The 18867-nt window shown below is 39.2% G+C and overlaps 1 protein-coding gene across 3 annotated transcripts in view; it reads left to right on the forward strand.

The window, feature by feature from the left end:
* The window catches only part of Gpbp1l1 (GC-rich promoter binding protein 1 like 1), a 37997-nt gene that overhangs the window by 11133 nt on the left and 7997 nt on the right, over positions 1–18867 (forward strand). For all 3 annotated transcript variants that reach the window (XM_031378295.1, XM_031378293.1, XM_031378294.1), the window contains exons 2-7: positions 3280–4304; positions 4980–5092; positions 7238–7367; positions 7920–8209; positions 12154–12226; positions 14672–14865. In XM_031378295.1, the coding sequence (XP_031234155.1) occupies positions 5033–5092; positions 7238–7367; positions 7920–8209; positions 12154–12226; positions 14672–14865 (747 nt within the window). In that variant the 5' untranslated portion in view covers positions 3280–4304; positions 4980–5032. The remainder of the gene's footprint in view (positions 1–3279; positions 4305–4979; positions 5093–7237; positions 7368–7919; positions 8210–12153; positions 12227–14671; positions 14866–18867) is intronic.

Here is an 18867-nt window from a genome sequence, read left to right on the forward strand (position 1 = left end):
AAGAAAAAGAAAGAAAAAAGAAAAGCAACTATGACCAACAAAAAACCTGTTTCATGATCCTGCCTAAATATAGCAACCTTAATGATCTAAATATTAAAGCCAAGAGTAATGCTCAGATTGCATCTAATAATAAGTATGCTTCTTTGTTTATATTCTGTGCTCTAGTAGAATTTATCTTTTAATATTTCTCATTTGGAACTGTTTGATTTTAGATGTAGTTTTTAGTTGTTTGATAGTGTTATTAGGTTTCCTTGCATTAAACATTTGTGTCCCATGAGTGTAACAGAGCATTAGAAGACTACATGAGAAAGGTTGCAAATGTTACTATTTATTACTTTCTGAAAATTTCAGGAAATTTTTTGGAGCAGGTACAATGATAGCATTTAATCACTGGCAGGACTTTTGTGTTAGTCTACTAATTTTGGTTTTTTTTTTGTTTGTTTTGTTTTGTTTTTGTTTTTCGAGACAGGGTTTCTCTGTGTAGCCCTGGCTGTCCTAGAACTCAGTGTATAGACCAGGCTGGCCTTGAACTCAGAAATCTGCCTGTCTCTGCCTCTCAAGTGCTGAGATTAAAGGCGTGTGCCACCACTGCCCAGCTAGTAATTGATTTTTAAGATGATCTTTATTATTTTTTTAAATATATGTATTTTTTACCTTGTGTGTGTGTGTGCGTGTGTGTGTGTGTGTGTAGGTTGGGGATCTGTTTTCATATTTTACTTTATGGGTTCTGGAGATCAGGTTTGGTATTAGACTCTTAACATCTGAGCAATCTCACCAGCCCATAGTATTTGTTTTAACCCCTTTTATATTGGCATTTTATTAATTTTACTGGGAAAGAATGCTTAAGTGGCTGTGTACATGAATATGTATACCCAAGCTGTGCCAGTGAGCTACAAAGAAATGAAGACAATTGAGAATTCATTCCTTTGGCAGTTGTTGCATTGCTAGCTATATTTGCCTAATCAAAGTCTCCTAATTCTCTGAACTCCAGTGGTGTTTTGATAAATTCCTTTCCTAGTTAAATTACCTAAATTTGGTTTCTTTTTGTTTTGTTTTTAGCTAAGGGCCTTGATTTGTAGAATTTGCTTCCTCTAGTATGTTTAATTATTTTTTTAATAATTTACTTTTATTTCTGTGCATTGGTGTTTCACCTGCAGGTATGTCTGGAAGAGAGTGTCAGATCTCCTGGAACAGGTGTGAGCTGCCATTTGGGTGCTGGGAATTGAACCCAAGTCCTCTGGAGGGCAACAGAGCTAGTAACTGCCTAGCCATCTCTTTAGCCCCAGTTTTATTACTTCTATTTATGATAGTTTTTTTTGAGACAGGGTTGCTAGCCTTGGCTGTTTGGGAACTCATAGAGATTCTCCCACCTCTACATTCCTGAGTACTAGGATTAAGGTGTGCACCACCACTTCTGGCAGGTTATTTTTTTAAAAGGACACAAAATATGGGTTGGTTTTTTTTTTGTTTGTTTGTTTGTTTGTTTGTTTTCGAGACAGGGTTTCTCTGAGTAGCCCTGGCTGTCCTGGAACTCACTCTGTAGACCAGGCTGGCCTCGAACTCAGAAATCCACCTGCCTCTGCCTCCCAAGTGCTGGGATTAAAGGCGTGCATCACCACCGCCGGGCAAAATATGGGTTTTATGATGACGTTCTCATGTTTTTCGTTGTACTCTAGTTGTATTTGACCTTATCACTCCTTTACCTTCCTGTTAACCTTCCTCTCCCAAATAGCCCTCTCTCCTTTGTGTCCTCCATGTTTAGATGTTGACTCCCCATAGGAGAGAAGACATAGAATATTTGTCTCCATTGCCTTCTCCTTCTCCTCTTCCTCCCTATATTAGTTTTTAGTTGCTATGATCAGAAAGCAACTTACAAAAGAAAAAAATTCTGTGGTTTATTGTTCCAGGGGAAGCAATGGCTCAGTGGTTAAGAGCTCTTTATAAAGTTCAAGACTTCAGTTCCCAGCAGCCATGTCAGGAAGCTCACAGAGTATTTATGACTTCAGTTCTGGGAGATCCAAATCTCTTACTTCCAAACTCATATGCATATAATTAAAAGTAAATTTTTTTTATCTAGGCCTTGCTATGTTGCCCTGGCTGGTCTGCAACAATAAAAAGTTTAGTATGGTTTCCCCAAATCTTACCTTACAAACAGTCCTGATGTAAAAAACAAACAAACAAATTAGATTGCTGGATGATGGTCACACACACACACACCTTTTTTTTATTTTAATTTTATTTTTATGTTTTATTTTATTTTATTTTTTTGGTACAAGGTTTCTCTGTGCAGCCCAGGCTGTCCTAGAACTCAGTCTGTAGACCAGGCTGACCTCGAACTCAGAAATCCCCCTGCCTCTGCCTCCCAAGTGCTGGGATTAAAGGCGTGCACCACCACTGCCTGGCATGACATGCATCCTTCTTTATTCCCTGCACTTGAGAGGCAGAGGCATTTCCTCACAGATAAGTCTGTTGTCATGAACTTGGTATTTTGTAGTCCATGAACTTAACACAGTAATAGAACAGAACAGAACCTGCTCAAAGATACAAGTTCTCTTATCAAAAAGTGACTCCTGGAAGAATGTTGGGAATTGAGGCAAAGAAACATTTGAGCCCTCTTAGTTCATATCAAGTTAGATCAGAGCTTTGTCTCTAATCTGATAATTATCCAAAATAAATACAGTATAAATATAGTGACAAATTTTCTTAATGACCTACCTTTGAATAATACCTAATAATTAAATAGTGATGACATTGGCAGTGTTTCCTTCCACACACTATATGGCTTGACCAATTTGGTAAGTTGAAAATTTAGGTATATCCAGGCAGTGATAGCGCACACCTTTAATCCCAGCACTTTAGAGGACGGATTTCTGAGTTCGAGGCCAGCTTGGTCTACAGAGTGAGTTCCAGGACAGCCAGGGCTACACAGAGAAACCCTGTCTCGAAAAACCAAAATCTATTGTTAAGCAAGATTTATAAAAATCTTTAAAGGACTTAAAAAGGTTAGGAATGGTGTGATATGCCTATAATCTAAGCTGCTTAGAAGACCGAGGAGGGGGCTGTTTAGGTCAGGGACAACCTGGGAAACAGTAATTTTCTTGTCTACACAACAAAAACACTTGTAGGCATGTTATTGTAGTCAGTGACAAATTAAATTAATATCTAAATTGTATTTAAGGAATTTACTCTCAAGGTCTTTGATTGATATTCATTAGCAGTTAAGTGCGACTGGTTTTGCTTCTTCTAATAATGTGTTTTGTTTTATTTTTTTTCCCTCAGAGATTGGCAGACTCAAGTGGCCTTTTTAATGTTTGAGTAATGATGGAGATGGACCCAAATTAGAAAGAAACTTCATCAATAAAGCAATAGAAGATTCTTCATATCACTTCTAGAAGCTCAGTTCAGTTTTTGGGAAGGAGGAAAACAAGTGAAATACAGATACAGAAAATTAATAAGAAGAAAACCTCATTTTGGAATTCTCTTTTCTCCTTGACCCTTATCTCTTCTACTTAAAATTTTGCTTTGAATGTATAAATAGTAAAGACCAAAGAAATAGGATATATATGCTTAGGAGCTTTATATCAAGAAATTTGCCTTGAAAAGCTGCTATTCTGTGGCAGGAAAACTATATCAAGTTTCTGTTGGATTCCTTTTTCAAAAAACAAAACAGGACTTCTTATTTCTTTAGATTTTGAAGGTTAAAACTGATAAAAGCATATATATCTGCACACTGCTTTAAGCAGTTGTGTAAGATAAAAAGAGATTTGTGTTTTAAAAGCTCTTGTGGTTATTTTGCCACTGGAATTGAGTGTGCAGAAGCTCTCTCACAGTGCTTTACTATAACAGTTTGACCTGTCACCTTGATGACATTTCTTGCCCACACCTGAGACCACTTGTCTTTCTAGCCATGACCTTGTTATGAACAATATTTGCACTCACTGTGCAGATGTCCATGTTTTGCCTATTTAAGCAACATTACAGTGCCATCACTCAAGGAAGTTGAATGAGGTGAACATAGACATAGCTTCCCCCTTTCCCCCATTTTTAAATGTAACAAATAACCTTTTATGTTCCCCTTCCCCCTTCCCCTCCCCCTTCCCCCTTTGGAAAAGTGTCAGGAACTAGGTATTCAGGATGAGCAATTGAGAGGATTGAGGGTGGGCCACACACAGCTGGGCTTCTTTGTGCTTCATCACAAGGCGTGCTGCTGGCCAGGCTATTTTAGCACCCTTTTTACAAGAAAACCTCGTGGAAAATACAGGTGGCAACTTTGGATACAGGACCACAGAGGTGACACTCTGAGGGTAAATATCATTCATGTGTCTTAACTTTTGGAGAAAACATACATGGGTTATATGTCATGAAAAAAATATGTTTTGTTATGCTGTGAAGTATTTAATTTTCAGAGAGTATCAGTAATTCAGGTACACCAATGAATCTTAGGAAAAATGATACAAGTTGATATGTGAGAAAAATGTTCCTAAGGTAATTGAGAGGTTCTGTGGCAGTGACCTTCTTAATGCTTCGACCCTTATTATATCAGTAACCTTCTTAATTCTTTGTCCCTTTAATACAATTCCTTATGTTGTGGTGACTGCTGATCATAAAATTATTTTTATAACTATAATTTTGCTGCTGTTATGAATTATAATATAAATATCTGATGAGACTCCTGTAAAAGTGTCTCTTGACCACAAATGGGATCTTGTCCCACAGGTTGAGAAACACTGTTCTATAAATATCTATGGTAAGTGTTATTGTTTTGTGTCTTAGGCAAAAACTCAGAATGCATTTGTTTCCTTCCTTTAACGTTCTTTATTTCCATCATATTTGTGTTATTTAGAATTCCTGAGATTTGGAATCTTGAAAAATAGTCTGTGGAGAGTTCTCAGGGTTTAAATCGTTTATAAAGGAGGACTGTAGGTTAATCACAGACTCCTTTACTATTAGAATCATGAGTGATTTGTGTTCTTGTTTAGATCCTGGCCATGAGGTTGGATGCCTCATCTTGCTAAAAAGACACTGGACCTAAATGGCGCAGCATGACTTTGTTCCTGCTTGGCTAAATTTCTCAACGCCACAGTCAGCTAAGGTAAGGTCTTCATTCCTGTGGTAATTACCCACATACAGCAATTCTGTTCATCCTGAGTGTCGGGCGGCTTCGGTTTTGTGTTTCAGGCTGTATTGCTGTTCTTGTTTTGGTTATTTTGAAGAAAGAGCGTTAAATTTTGTTTTTCATATATGCCCTACTTTTCCTTGGGATTTCATATGTATTCATAGATTTCCCATTCCCTTAAGAACGTATCAATAGTTGGGGCTGGAGAGATGGCAAGAACAGTTAAGATCATTCTGTGCTCTTTTAGAGGACACAGGTTTAACATCCAGAATCCACGGGGTGGCTCAAAATCATCCATAACTTCAGTTCCGGGGGATCTGACTCCCCTCTTTGGTCTTTTTTGGGCACCAGGCATGCATGTGGTACAGGTAGATACATAACATTCAGGCAAGACATTATACGTGTAAAATAAATCTAAAAATGTCTTTTAAGAAAAAAGTTTATGAATAATTATTCAGTTCACGTTAATATGTACCTTAATGCCAGTTGTCTCTATTTTTCTAAAGGCGTATATGCACAGATGTGCGCCTTAATGCCAGTGTCTCTATTTTTCTAAAGGTGTATGTGCACAGATGTGCAAGTGCCCTTGAACGTCTTTGAAAAAAAAACTGATGCAAGTCTGTATTTATAGGCTAAGGAAATGTGGAATCTTGGTTTTTCTGTTGTCAGGGCAGAAAACCCAAAAAGGTCCCTGTTCAAGGAGGGTCGAATGCTAGTCTGTGAGTGCTTTGCTTGTGCCTTCCCGCATTTATGTAGATATTTCCAGAAAAATTTAGGGAGGGTCTTTGTAGCTCAGTTCATTGACCCCTCTCTGGAAACAACCTTACAATCATATTTAGATATGCAATTTTAGACATCCCATAATGTAGTAAAGCTGGCAAATCAAGTACCTGCATTACTTACAGGTAAAGGATATATAGAAACCTGGGGAGAAGGCTTTTTGTAAAGCGCTTGCTGCACAGCATGACAAAGTTTGTTCCACCTTCACTTAAAACCTGGGAAAGCACAGCAACCCACCAGTAATTCCAGTGTTAGTACAATACTAGGGAAGTATAAACAGGATCCCTCGTGCACGTTTAACCAGTTCTGCTTTGGTAAATAAAGTAGAGGGGGAAGCAAAGCAGAAGATGTATATTATGTCAACTTCAGGCCTCTGTATACTCACAAGTGCCCAGATACCCACTCACATACACATCCAGAAAAGAGGTTTAGAGTAAAAACTTATGGAATAGAAATATTAGAACTAATTTATAATCATTTAAAAGCTTCTTTCTCTTGTTTATGTAAATTTAAAGACTTAATCTCCCTGAATTTTTTCCTCTCATGAATAAATAAGTAAATGGGCTGATACTAAAATTACAGTATTGCCACAAATGTGAAATAATGTTTAGAAGTTTTTTAAAACCATGGTAACACATTAATAGTGAATCTTGGCTGAATCCCAGTACTCTAAAAGCTAAGGCAGGGAGATTGCCGTGAGTCTGATGTATACCTGTAGGCCTTTCTATGCCTGCCCTTATTCCTGAATAATGACATAGAGGCTTTCACTGCTCTGCCAGTTGCTCTTAACTTATATTAACCTGTTGGTACTATTGAATGTCTGCAGCTGAATAGCTCCTTCTCCTCAGTTTCATACAGCAACTTCCTCCAAGGCTTTCTACCTCTGACTTTTGCCTAGAGTTCCTTTATCTTTGCTGGATGTCTCACCTTCTATTCTACCTTTTGCTATAGGCCGTAGGCTTTTTATTTTAACCAAAAAGAGGGCACCTTCGGCAGGCAGGAAAGGACAGAAACACATGATCACACAGTACATATTAACATCCCTAAACTGATGCAAACCTGGGTTATTTAGGTGGTTCAGGGGTACAGAATAAGACCCTGACTCAAAAGACAAAAGTTGTAGTAAACTGGTTATGATAGTTTACATTTATAATACACTTTTTGTTTAATTGTTTAGTTTTGAGACAGGGTCTTCCCATGTAGCTGGCCCCCAACTCATAGCAGCCGTATCTTAGTCTTCCTAGTACTGATATTATAGACATTGTACTGCCACAACAGACTGTTAATTTTGAACCACTGACAGAAACTGAATCTTTGCCCCTCTCCACTTTATGATGTTAGTCATCTACGGCCACCTTTGACAAACACGGAGAGCATCTATCCCGTGGAGAAGGTAGATTTGGAATAAGCCGTCGTCGACATAATTCCTCTGATGGCTTTTTTAACAATGGACCTCTACGGACTACAGGAGGTGAGTTATACCCAGCTGTTGTGACCACATATTTAAACTACTGCTTAGGGCCAGGCATGGTAGGGTACACTTAATTCCAACACTCAGAAGACAGGTAAGTATATCTCAGAGTTTTAGGTAGGCCTAATTTACCTATTTTCAAGACAGACAAGGCTAAATAAATAGTGAGACCATTTCTCAAACCAAATTAAAAACAACACTGAACTGCTATTTACACTAAATTCGGGCTGGATGTATGCCAATAATTCAGAATTAGTTATTGCTTAGTTTCTACACCTGTTTCTGTGAATCATCTTTTCAGTTGAAGAACTAATTTAGAAGGACTCGGTATGAGCACTTTCCCTCAGTAGGAGCTCTAGCACCAGGAGGCTGGGAGAATTGCCTCACAAAGAATGGTGCTTTATTGGTTTCTTTGTGTGGATTTCTCATTTAAAATGTTTCCTAAAGCCCTTTTGGAAATAACTTTGATCAAATCAGGAAGCATCTAGCCCAGTTATTTCTGAATTTATAAGAAACAGACAACTAATACCTTAACTTTTCTTGGTATTTTAGATTCTTGGCACCAACCCTCCCTATTCCGCCATGATTCTGTTGACTCTGGTGTCTCTAAGGGAGCATATGCTGGAACCACAGGGAATCTATCTGGTTGGCATGGCTCTTCCCGAGGTCATGATGGTATGAGCCAACGTAGTACAGGAGGTAGTACAGGAAACCACCGACACTGGAATGGCTGCTTCCATTCCCGGAAAGGCTGTGCCTTTCAAGAAAAAACACCAACTGAGATTAGGGAAGAAAAAAAAGAAGATAAAGTAGAAAAGTTGCAGTTTGAAGAGGAAGATTTCGTAAGTATGAAGCTTTTAAATGTGTAGTTAAAAGCAAACAAACACAGGACACTAATTAACTTAATGTATTTATTTGCAAAAGGGTTTCTCTATGTAGACCAGGTTGACCTTGAACTCATAGAGATGTGTCTGTCTCTGCCTCCAGAGTTCTGGAATTAAAGATGTGGGCCACTGTGGTCAGCTCAGGGCTCAGCTGAATCTTTTTTCTTTCTCTTCAGTCACCTTCATCATAAAAGTTTGTTTTCCCTGGATTTTGCTCTTTGTAAAATAACTATGTTTTTGCTAACTATAGTCAGTGAAATTTAATGCTTAGGATATATCTTAACTTTCTTTATTCTATTTCTTTATTGTATATGTCAGTGTGAATGCATCTGTAGCATGTACATGTGTTGAGATCAGAGGGCAACTGGAATTGGTTTTCTCCTTCCACCACGGGTTTCCAGGGAATTAAAATAAGTTATATTAGGTTTGATGATAGGGATCCTTACCTATTGAGCCATCTTGCTGATCCCGAGTGTCCTTTAAAAATTATTTATAATATGTGAGCCTGTGAATGCTCACATTATATATATGTGTGGGCATGCATGCAATAGTCCACCAAGTCTCAGTACAAATTTATAGTTTGTTCTTCCACCTTTCCCTGAGTTCCAGGTCCATCGATCCAACTCTGTATCTGCTGGCAGAATCTCCCGCCTCTCACTTCTTCTAGACTCCATGCCTCTTGCAGGAGATTCTGCCTTCCAGTACCTGCAGAGCTGTTAGCTGTCAGCTCTTTATTAAAACCAATCAGATGATTCTAGATCACCTTAGCCAGGTGAGAAGAAGGAATATTTATGAAATATGACACCAGCATTGGACCATTAGCTCTCTGCCAGTACAGAATTAACAACTGAATGTACAGAGACACCTTCACGTGGTATACCCCAACAACTGTCTAATTACAACTCAGTGATAGGGTTCATAAATATCATACGTATTATACATATCAAGCTCTCTCCTGGTTCCAGCAGATTGCTTAATGAAATCAGGAGCTAGGGGTGCTTAGATTAAAGGCAGAGTTCTTGTCTAGCATCTACAGAGTCCTTGATAAATAAATTTATATCTATATCTATGTATGAACTAATAAAGACAGTACAACATATAATAACTGATAGAATAGTCCCTAAATTGGAGGTTTTATATAACTACTTTAAAAAAAAAAAGACTTATTTATCTTATGCTTGTGAGTACACTGTAGCTGACTTCATACACAACAAAAGAGGACATCAGATCCCATTACAGATGGTTGTGAGCCACCATATGGTTGCTGGGAATTGAACTCAGAACCTCTGGAAAAGCAGTTAGTGCTCTCAACCTCTGAGCCATCTCTCCAGCCCCATATAACTACTTCTGATGAGAAAATAAAAACACATCTCATAGTACTAATGTTTTAGTTTTTGAAATACTGGCATTGCTATTTGCAAATGCTTCAAGAGGATCCTCCTCGCAGAGGATATAAGCCTCCTGGCCTTCAGTTTTGGGCAGGAGAGAAGGCTCCATGATTAAGAACACTGGCAGCTATTGCAGAGGACACAAATCAGTCCCCAGCATTCATCTGGTGGCTCTAGTTCCAGGAAATTCAACACCTTTTTTTGGCCTACACATACACTAGACTTATACGTTGTACACAGACATGTATACAGGCAAAACACCCATTAATATAAAACAAAAACCCAAACATGAAACCAACTTTAACTGAATTAGATATTTCAATATATTATTAGGTATTTGTCTTTAAATTGAGGTAGTGCTATAAAAACCTAAAAATAGAAATTGATTGCCAAATTAGTGAACAACCTAGTACCTAGATCATAATATTACTTAATGTACATTTCTGGACAAGATGTTTATAAAATGAAGTATTGTGTTTTTGTTTTTGTTTTTTTATTCTACATAGGAAATAATTAAAGACTACTAGGGCTCTATCAAAAAGACTCATGGGCCAATGAGCTGACTCCATGAATTAAGTTGCCTGCCACCAAGCTAGATTACCCAAATTCACTTCCTTAGACTCATGTCAAAGGACAGATGTGACCATACAAGTTGTCTCCTGGTCTACACATTCACTGAATCACACATATTCCTACACACAGACATAGGCACTAGCTTACAAAATAAGAATGTAAAAGGGGGATGGAGAAAGATGACTGAGCAGTCAAGAGTAGATGCTACTCTTCCAGAGGACCTGAGTTCAGTTTCTAGCATCCACATCAGGTAATTAACAACCTCCTGAAAGTCCAGCTCCAGGAGGATCTAAGCCATCTGTCTCTATAGGCACACAAGCATACATATAATAAAAATAACTCTTGAACTGGCCATATGGCTCAACAGGTAAAAGCACTGACTGCTCTTCCAGAGGTCCTGAGTTCAAATCCCAGCAACCACATGGTGGCTCACAACTGGGAATCATACTGGGATCTGATGCTCTCTTCTGGTGTGTCTGAAGAGAGGGGCAGTGTAATCACATACATAAAATTAATTAATATTTAAAAAAGGAGAAATTTTTAAAAATCAGTGTGATAAGATTGGGGATGCTGCATAAATGGGAATCATTTCTGTTCAGGAACACATGCCCAGAGACTAGATGTATGGCTCTGTAGTTAAGCATACTTAAATCCACACAAATAAAAATAACTTTAAAATCTGATTGTTTAAGAGTTTGACTGAGTGGCTCTGGCTCTCCTGGAAGTCACAAAGAAACATCTGCCTATTCCTCCCCCATGCTGAAGTTAAAGGTGTGGCCACCATATCCTATACAAAGTCTTCCTTTACAAAAACACAGAGTGCTGAGCAGGTACTTATGTGGTACGTGCTTGCCTGGCATGTGTATGGCCTTGAGGTCAGTCCCCTCACTGGAGGGAAGGAAAGAAAGTCTAAGCTAAACTTGGTTGGGAATCAAGCCTTCAGTTCTTAGAAGCATACATTTCCACCTTTGGAATTAGTCTGAGGATACGTCTCAGTCATCACCTGTAATGGACTTCTCGTTTCTCTGCCAGGAATTATCCATTCCCTCTCATGAGGTGTTATCACAGTAGAACCTTTTAGGATAGTTTCTTGGCTACTGTTTGTTTGTTTGTTTGTTTGTTTTTCGAGACAGAGTTTCTTTATGTAGCCCTGGCTGTCCTGGAACTCACTCTGTAGACCAGTCTGGCCTCAAACTCTGAAATCCACCTGCCTCTGCCTGCCAAGCACTGGGCTTAAAGGTGTGTGCCGCAACTGCATGGCTTGGCTACTAGTTTTATCTTTGTGACAGTCCTGTGAGGACAAGGGCTTTTAAAATAGCCTTTGTATTCCTCATACAGTCCTGCGATGTGACTTTCTTCTACTCTAATGCAGTCTTAGAACTTCAGTGAATACTATCCATTTCACTGACACCATTACTCTCCTTAATTCTGAAGAAAACAACCCACATTCTTGTTCTGTGGCTTTCTGTGCCTCCTTTTTCATAGTCACTCTATAGAAAGATAGGAAACTGCATGTTTATAGGATATGTATATCTATATGTATAAGAATCCTATGACAAAGGAAATAAAGCTGGGCATTGGTGGCACACGCCTTTATTCCCAGCACTTGGGAGGCAGAGGCAGGCGGATTTCTGAGTTCGAGGCCATCCTGGTCTACAGAGTGAGTTCCAGGACAGCCAGGGCTACACAGAGAAACCCTGTCTGGGGGAAAAAGAAGAAAAAAAAAAAATAAGAAGAAAAGAAAGAAGAAGAAAAAAAGGAAGATACAAATTATACACTGCCTGTTATTTCAACATATTACTTGTTACATTTTGATATCTTATTAAATTAATTGGGTCTGATATTAATAATTATTTGGTAGCTTCTGTGGGGATGGCTACTTTGAAAAGTTCCCTAGTGTTGAGCTTTTTGTATCAACCATTTATATCCTTTTTTCCCTAGCCTTCTTTGAATCCAGAAGCTGGCAAACAGAATCAGCCATGCAGACCTATTGGGACCCCTTCTGGAGTGTGGGGTAGGTGGATTGGACAAGATTAAAAATACAACTTGAAGTTTTTTGTTTTCTTTTTGGCGGGGTGGGTTGTTGGTTTTTTGAGACAGGGTTTCTCTGTGTAGCTATGTAGCCCTGGCTGTCCTGGAATTCTCTCTGTAGACCAGGCTGGCCTTGAACTCACCACCTGCCTCTGCCTCCCAAGTACTGGGATTAAAGGTGTGTGCCACCACTGCCCAGCCAACTTGAAATTCTTTATGACAGGAGAGAGAAATAAAAATTCTTCCTCCTTTTTTTCGATTTTGTACTCAAATGTTCATATATTCATCCCTTTGCTTGAAATATCCAATACCAGTTAGCTCTTCATCTACAAGCTAAGAAAATATTCTCTACCCATAAAACCATCCAAGCAGAATAAGCTTAGAGGACCCTAACTGGGTTTTTGCTGTTTGGTGGGTTTTCTGGCATTTTGAATAGTTTTAGCTTGAATTGTTTGCTTGTTTGAGAGTTTATTTTAAAGATTTATTGAGAGTTTTACCAGCATGTGTGCATACACACCTGTAAGTTCAAATGGCCTTGACATCCAGACTAGACATGTTAGACTCTCTGGAGCTAGGCATCCTGAGACCTGAACTGAGGCCTCCTGCTGGAGCAGTGTAAGCAGTCTCGCCAGCCCTGGTGATTGTTGGTGAGGGTTTGTTTTTTTGTTTGTTTGTTTTTATTTATTTATTTTTCAAGACAGGGTTTCTCTGTATAGCCCTGGCTGTCCTGGAACTCACTCTGTAGACCAGGATGGCCTCGAACTCAGAGAACTCAGAAATCGACTGCCTCTGCCTCCCAAGTGCTGGGATTAAAGGCGTGCACCACCACTGCCCAGCTGTGGTGAGGGTTTTATGAGACAGGATCTCAGAGATCCACCTGCCTCTACCTTACTTGGTTGTGCCTGGTAATTACCCTGTCCATCTTACAAACTAAACACTCCCTAAGTACTGCTTATCTTTGTGTTGAAACACTGATTTATAATCTTAATGATTCATATGCTGGGTTTTGTTTGTTGTTTGTTTTTTCATACAGTTACAAATGGTACCTTTTTAAAAAAAAAAAATAACAAAAGCAATGGCTGGACCTTTAATTCTAGCACTTGGGAAGCAGATATAGCTGAATGTCTATGAGTTCAAGGACAGTTTAGTCCCTAAAGAGGTTATAGTGGTTTCTAGGGTACTCAAATCTATATATCGAGACCCTGTCTCAAAAAAAAAAATTAAGGAGTTGCAGAAATGGCTCAGTGGTTAAGAGTACTGTACTGACTCCTCTTCTAGAGGATCAGGGTTTGATTCCCAGCACCCAAATACCACCTTATAATATTTGTAATTCCAGGATATTTAGCACCTTCCTCTGGCCTTCTCCAGTACTAGGCATGCATGTGATATGCAGACAAAAAAAAAATCATGTACATTGAATAAGTAAATTTTAAAAATAAAGTTTGATGGCTGGAGAGATGGCTCAGTGGTTAAGAGCACTGACTGCTCTTCCATAGGTCCCGAGTTCAATTCCCAGCAACCAATGGTGGCTCACGACTTCTGTAATGAGACATGATGCCCTTTGAAGACAGCTACAGTGTAATCATATACATAAAATAAATATTAAAAAAAAGAAAATAAGTCAGATGGAGGGGACACACCTTTAACCCCAGCACTTGGGAGGCAGAAGGAGGCGGATTTCTGAGTTCGAGGGCAGCCTGGTCTACAGAGTGAGTTCCAGGACAGCCAGGGCTATACAGAGAAACCCTATCTCAAAAAACCACAAAAAAATAAATAAAATTTGAAAAACTTTACTATTTTTCCAATGGTGTCTTTTGTATTGTTTTAGAAAAGTGTTTGGAGGCATGAGCACATGCGTGCACATATAGACAGGAAAGGTCAACCTTGGGTGGTTCTCTTCAGGGGCCATCCACCTTATTTTTAACACTGTCTCATTTATCTGACATTCACCACGTATGCTAGACTGGCTGGCTAGTAAATTCTAGGGACTCAACTAAGATTACAAACACTTGTACCTTTCTTTTTTAAAAATCATGGGTTCTTGAGCTCATATACCTGTGCTGGCATTGTAAACACTTTACAATGTTTTGTATCATTATTTCAAGAAGTTTTTTTTCTTTTGTTTTTTTTTTTTTCTTTTGTTTTTTTTCGAGACAGGGTTTCTCTGTGTAGTTCTGGTTGTCCTGGAACTCACTCTGTAGACCAGGCTGGCCTCGAACTCAGAAATCTGCCTGCCTCTGCCTCCCAAGTGCTGGGGTTAAAGGCCTGCGCTGCCACCACCGCTGACACCAAGAATTTCTTAAGGTAATATTTGTCTCGTGGTCTCAACTTAATCTCCTATGCTGAAGGTGAGGCTGTTGTTTCAACTGTTGGTTTTGTTTGTCAAAGGTGTGACCTTCCTTTGTGTCTTCACTCTTGCATTTCACAGAAAATCCACCTAGTGCCAAGCAACCTGCAAAGATGCTAGTCATCAAAAAAATTTCCAAAGAGGATCCTGCTGCTGCCTTTTCTGCTGCATTCACCTCCTCAGGATCCCACCATGCAAATGGGAACAAAGTGTCAACTATGGTCCCAAGTGTCTATAAGAACTTGGTTCCTAAGCCTGCACCACCTCCCTCTAAGGTAGGAGTTGTAGTCATTATAGGAATGTTGAGACACAAGATTAGCAATACGTCAGATGTTTAATATATTTGTATCTTTGACAAATTATGTTAGGCCTATTACATTTACTGAGTTATACTCCTATCACCAGACTGCCAGTGCTAGCTGACCAGCTTCATTCTTGTAAGCTTGATCCGTATTATTTCCTTTAATAACATTAACATCTGTCTGATCAGTCAAGCTGAATACTTGGCTGCAGCTTTCCTCTTCCCTTATTCTTCCCTTCTTCTTCCCTTATTCTCTTCAGCCAAGCAGTTATCTCAGTTACACTTTTTCTTTGTTCTTGTTTAGGACTTTTTCACTTTGCACACCCTTGTATTTCTGCATCTTCATATTTCACAGAACTGCTGAAATGATCATCCTTAAATAGTTGAATATACTTGGCCACGTTGTCACATACCTTCACTCAGCTACTCAGGAGGATGGTGCAGGAAAATCAGTTGAATGTAAGACTTCAGGTCTTGGTAGCATATCAAGAGATTTCATCTGTTAGAGGGGAAGGGATAGTGAATCACTCTACTTGTGTATCTGTTTAGAGGCTTCAGACCTTATTAGATTGCAAATGCTTTTCTCTGAAGAGCCCCACACAGATGTTCTAGTCTGTTGTAACTCTGTTGCCTGTTATTACTGTTGCTGCTCATTTTCACATCCCTTTAAAACTTTAAAAACAAGCCCAGAGTTATGATGCATGCATTTAATCCTGCCACTTGGGCCACAAAGAATAATACCTGTCAGCAATTAGTGGTAAATATATTTTGGTTTTTCAAGACAGGGTTTCTCTGTATAGCCTTGGCTGTCCTGGAACTCACTCTGTAGACCAGGCTGGCCTCGAACTCAGAAATCCGCCTGCCTCTGCCTCCCAAGTGCTGGGATTAAAGGCGTGCACCACGACTGCCTGGCCCAATCAATGGTAAATATCTCTGTGTCTTTGTGTGTACAGGTTCCCTGGGACTCTAGAGGCTCTAGATCTGCTGGAGCTGGAATTATCATCCACGTGGTACTGGGAACCAAGCTCCTTTTGAAGGGCACCTAGCCCAATTACCTTCTGCTCCAGGTCCCTGCCTCCTCCACTGCTGTGTCTCCCCCACCCCTCATTGGTTTTTCAAGATGAGATTTCTGTGTAGTCCTGGTTCTGGAACTCACTCTGTACACCAGGCTGGCCTGAAACTCAGAGACCCGCCTAACTTTAATTCCTGAGTGCTGGGATTAAATTATATGTCACCATGCTTAGGCCATAAGTATATCCCCTATTTTATTGCCCCTTTTTTTCTCTTAAGTAGGAAGAATTTATTCTTGATGCTTATTGCCATCCTCTTTGTGACTCCTGTTATATTATATTCACACAAAGATTAGTCCTTACATCTCCATCATTGCATAACATTGGGTCTCTTTAGTTGCAGCAGTTAAAACCACATCAGTTTGTTTTCTACTTTTACATGTACCCTTAAGGCTGAAAATACTCATTTCTACCACACTTAAAAAGACACTCAAAATTGCTTGTTAAAGTTTCAGTCTGCACAGATTCAGGTGAAACATACTGAAAACTCGGATCAGACCCTAGTGAGCCGCATTGGTTCACTTCATTGTGCACAGTGTGGTTGGTTCTTAGGAGATTCATAAGCAGATTCTGTTATGTTTTTTTTTTTGTGCTACAATAGCTGAATATATCAATACAGCATTGAGATTCAACCATAGTTTTTTTTTTTTTTTTTTTAAGATTCTAAGTTCATTTCAAATAAATTAAGTTACTAAATACACATCATTAAGAGCAATACCAGTATAGACTGATCATCCACCAAGGTTTTACCAAGAAAAATCTTAGGGTCTCTTTGGAGTATGGTGGATAGCCAGACTTTAGAGAGTGACATTAAAGAAGAGGTGATTACAGAAGTTCTAAGATCAGCAGACATTAGACATGCGGGTGGTAACTGGGCCATTTCAATTATCCTCAGTAGCATTGGAAGGTAATACTAAGACTTACAATGTCTTTTCTTAAAATGTGATTTTGTGTTTGTTGTACATGAACATGTATGTGTATTCTTGAGTTCATACAGAAAGCATGAGGTTGACATCAACTCAACCTAGAGATTGATGATTCAGTTAGTCTAGCTAACTCGCTTGCCTCGGGTGTTGAGGATCCAAACTGAAGGTGTTGACACTACTTGAGCAGCAAACAGCTTATCCACTCTCTGCCTAGGCTCCTAACAGAAGCATTATTACAGTAAAAATTGTTTGTTTTATATTAAATCAGATTATCTAGGCAAGAGGATAGACATTAAAGAATTGGGATAGAACTTTGGTTGAAGCAATTAAATATTACCAATAAGTTATGATTCAGGAATAAAAAGTCATATTCTATAACAAATTAAAAGAGCTAAGTTTAAAGTACCAATAATGCATGTCAATTCTTGTCATTTGCTGCTAGCAAGTTGAGGAAAATAACTTAGCTCAGGCAAAATGTCTTGATGCACACCTTTCACTCTAGCACTCTAGAAAGTAGATAACTATAGTTATCTAGGTAGGTAGATAACTGTTGAGTTCAAAGGCAGATCTACCAGGCCAGAGAGGTGTCCATGGTGAGATCTTGTCTCCAAAAAAGGTTTTTCTTGTTTGCAACTAGAGATCTTGTGGTGGGTTTTGAGTTGTGGACTTAAGAGAATGTAGCAGCAGGTAGAATGCACATACCTGTATTTGAGTCAGGCGGACTTTGGGTTGGAGACCAGCCTCAGCTACATGACAAGACCCTAGAATGTAGCTTGCAGTAAAGCTAAATAAAGAAATATAGAAATCTTTAGGTAGCCGTCATGGGGCAACTTTAAAAGCCTGTGAAGGTGGGAGTCCTGACCTGGTGTAATCAAGGCCCTAGATTTAATCCCCAGCACCAAGAAGAGAGTTGGTTTATCCAAGTACATCATACTGCTGTTGTTCAAAGTTGCAAAGTCTGTTTACCTCGTGGTGGTCATAAAGAGTTGACACAAGAAGCGGCAGTCAGGAAGCTGATAACCCCTGCAAGCAAACCACTAATTATCTAACTACTTCTATTAGGGCCCCCAACCTACTCAAATTTCTAACTCTTTCTCTTTTTGAGGACCAAATCATCTACATATGGGCTTTTATGGACTTTGTTTTGTTCTGGGTTTTTAGTTAGTTTGGGGTTGTTGTTGTTGTTGTTGTTGTGTTGTTTTGTTTCTTTTCCATTAGGTTTTATTCATTTATATTATGTATGTGAGTGCAGTGTCTCTGTCTTCAGACACAGCACAAGAGGGCATTGGATCCCATTACATGATTGTGAGCCACCATGTTGTTGCTGGGAATTGAACTCGGAACCTCTGGAAGAGCAGCCACTGAGCCATCTCTCCAGCTGGTTAAGGGTTATTTTAAATCTAACTATCTTAGTGACTTTTACTGTTACTTTTATGTAGTGTGTGTATGTGTGTCCATGTTTGTGTCTTATATTCTGTGGCACACATAAAAGTCTGATAATTTGTCGGGAGTCAGCTCCTCATTCTACCCTGTGGATCTCAGACATTGAACTCAGGTTGGCAGGCTTAGCAACAAGTACCTCCCCCTGCTGAAGCCATCTCATCCATCCTACAACGGTTATGTTTGTTGGATTTCTTAATTCAAGGCCAGCTTGGTCTACAGAGTGAGTTCCAGGACACCCAGGGCTATACAGAGAAACCTTGTCCAAAAAAAAAGAAAAATAACTTACTAAGCAGACTGCCATGATCCTCCTGTTCCAGGAGATTCTCCTCTTGCCTCCACTGTCACCAGCTGTGTTTCTCATGCACATACACAAGGCAAAACACTGGTGTACATAAAATACATTTAAAGAAAAGAGGTTTTTGATTTTGGTTTGTGGTGTGTTTTCTTTGTTTTTTTGTTTTGTTTTGTTTTGTTTCTGAGGCAGGTGGATTTCTGAGTTTGAGGTCCATAGTAAATTCGAGGGCAGCTAGGGCCATA

This window comes from Mastomys coucha, unplaced genomic scaffold (genome assembly GCF_008632895.1).
Source record: "Mastomys coucha isolate ucsf_1 unplaced genomic scaffold, UCSF_Mcou_1 pScaffold18, whole genome shotgun sequence".
Classification (NCBI taxonomy): Eukaryota; Metazoa; Chordata; class Mammalia; order Rodentia; family Muridae; genus Mastomys; species Mastomys coucha.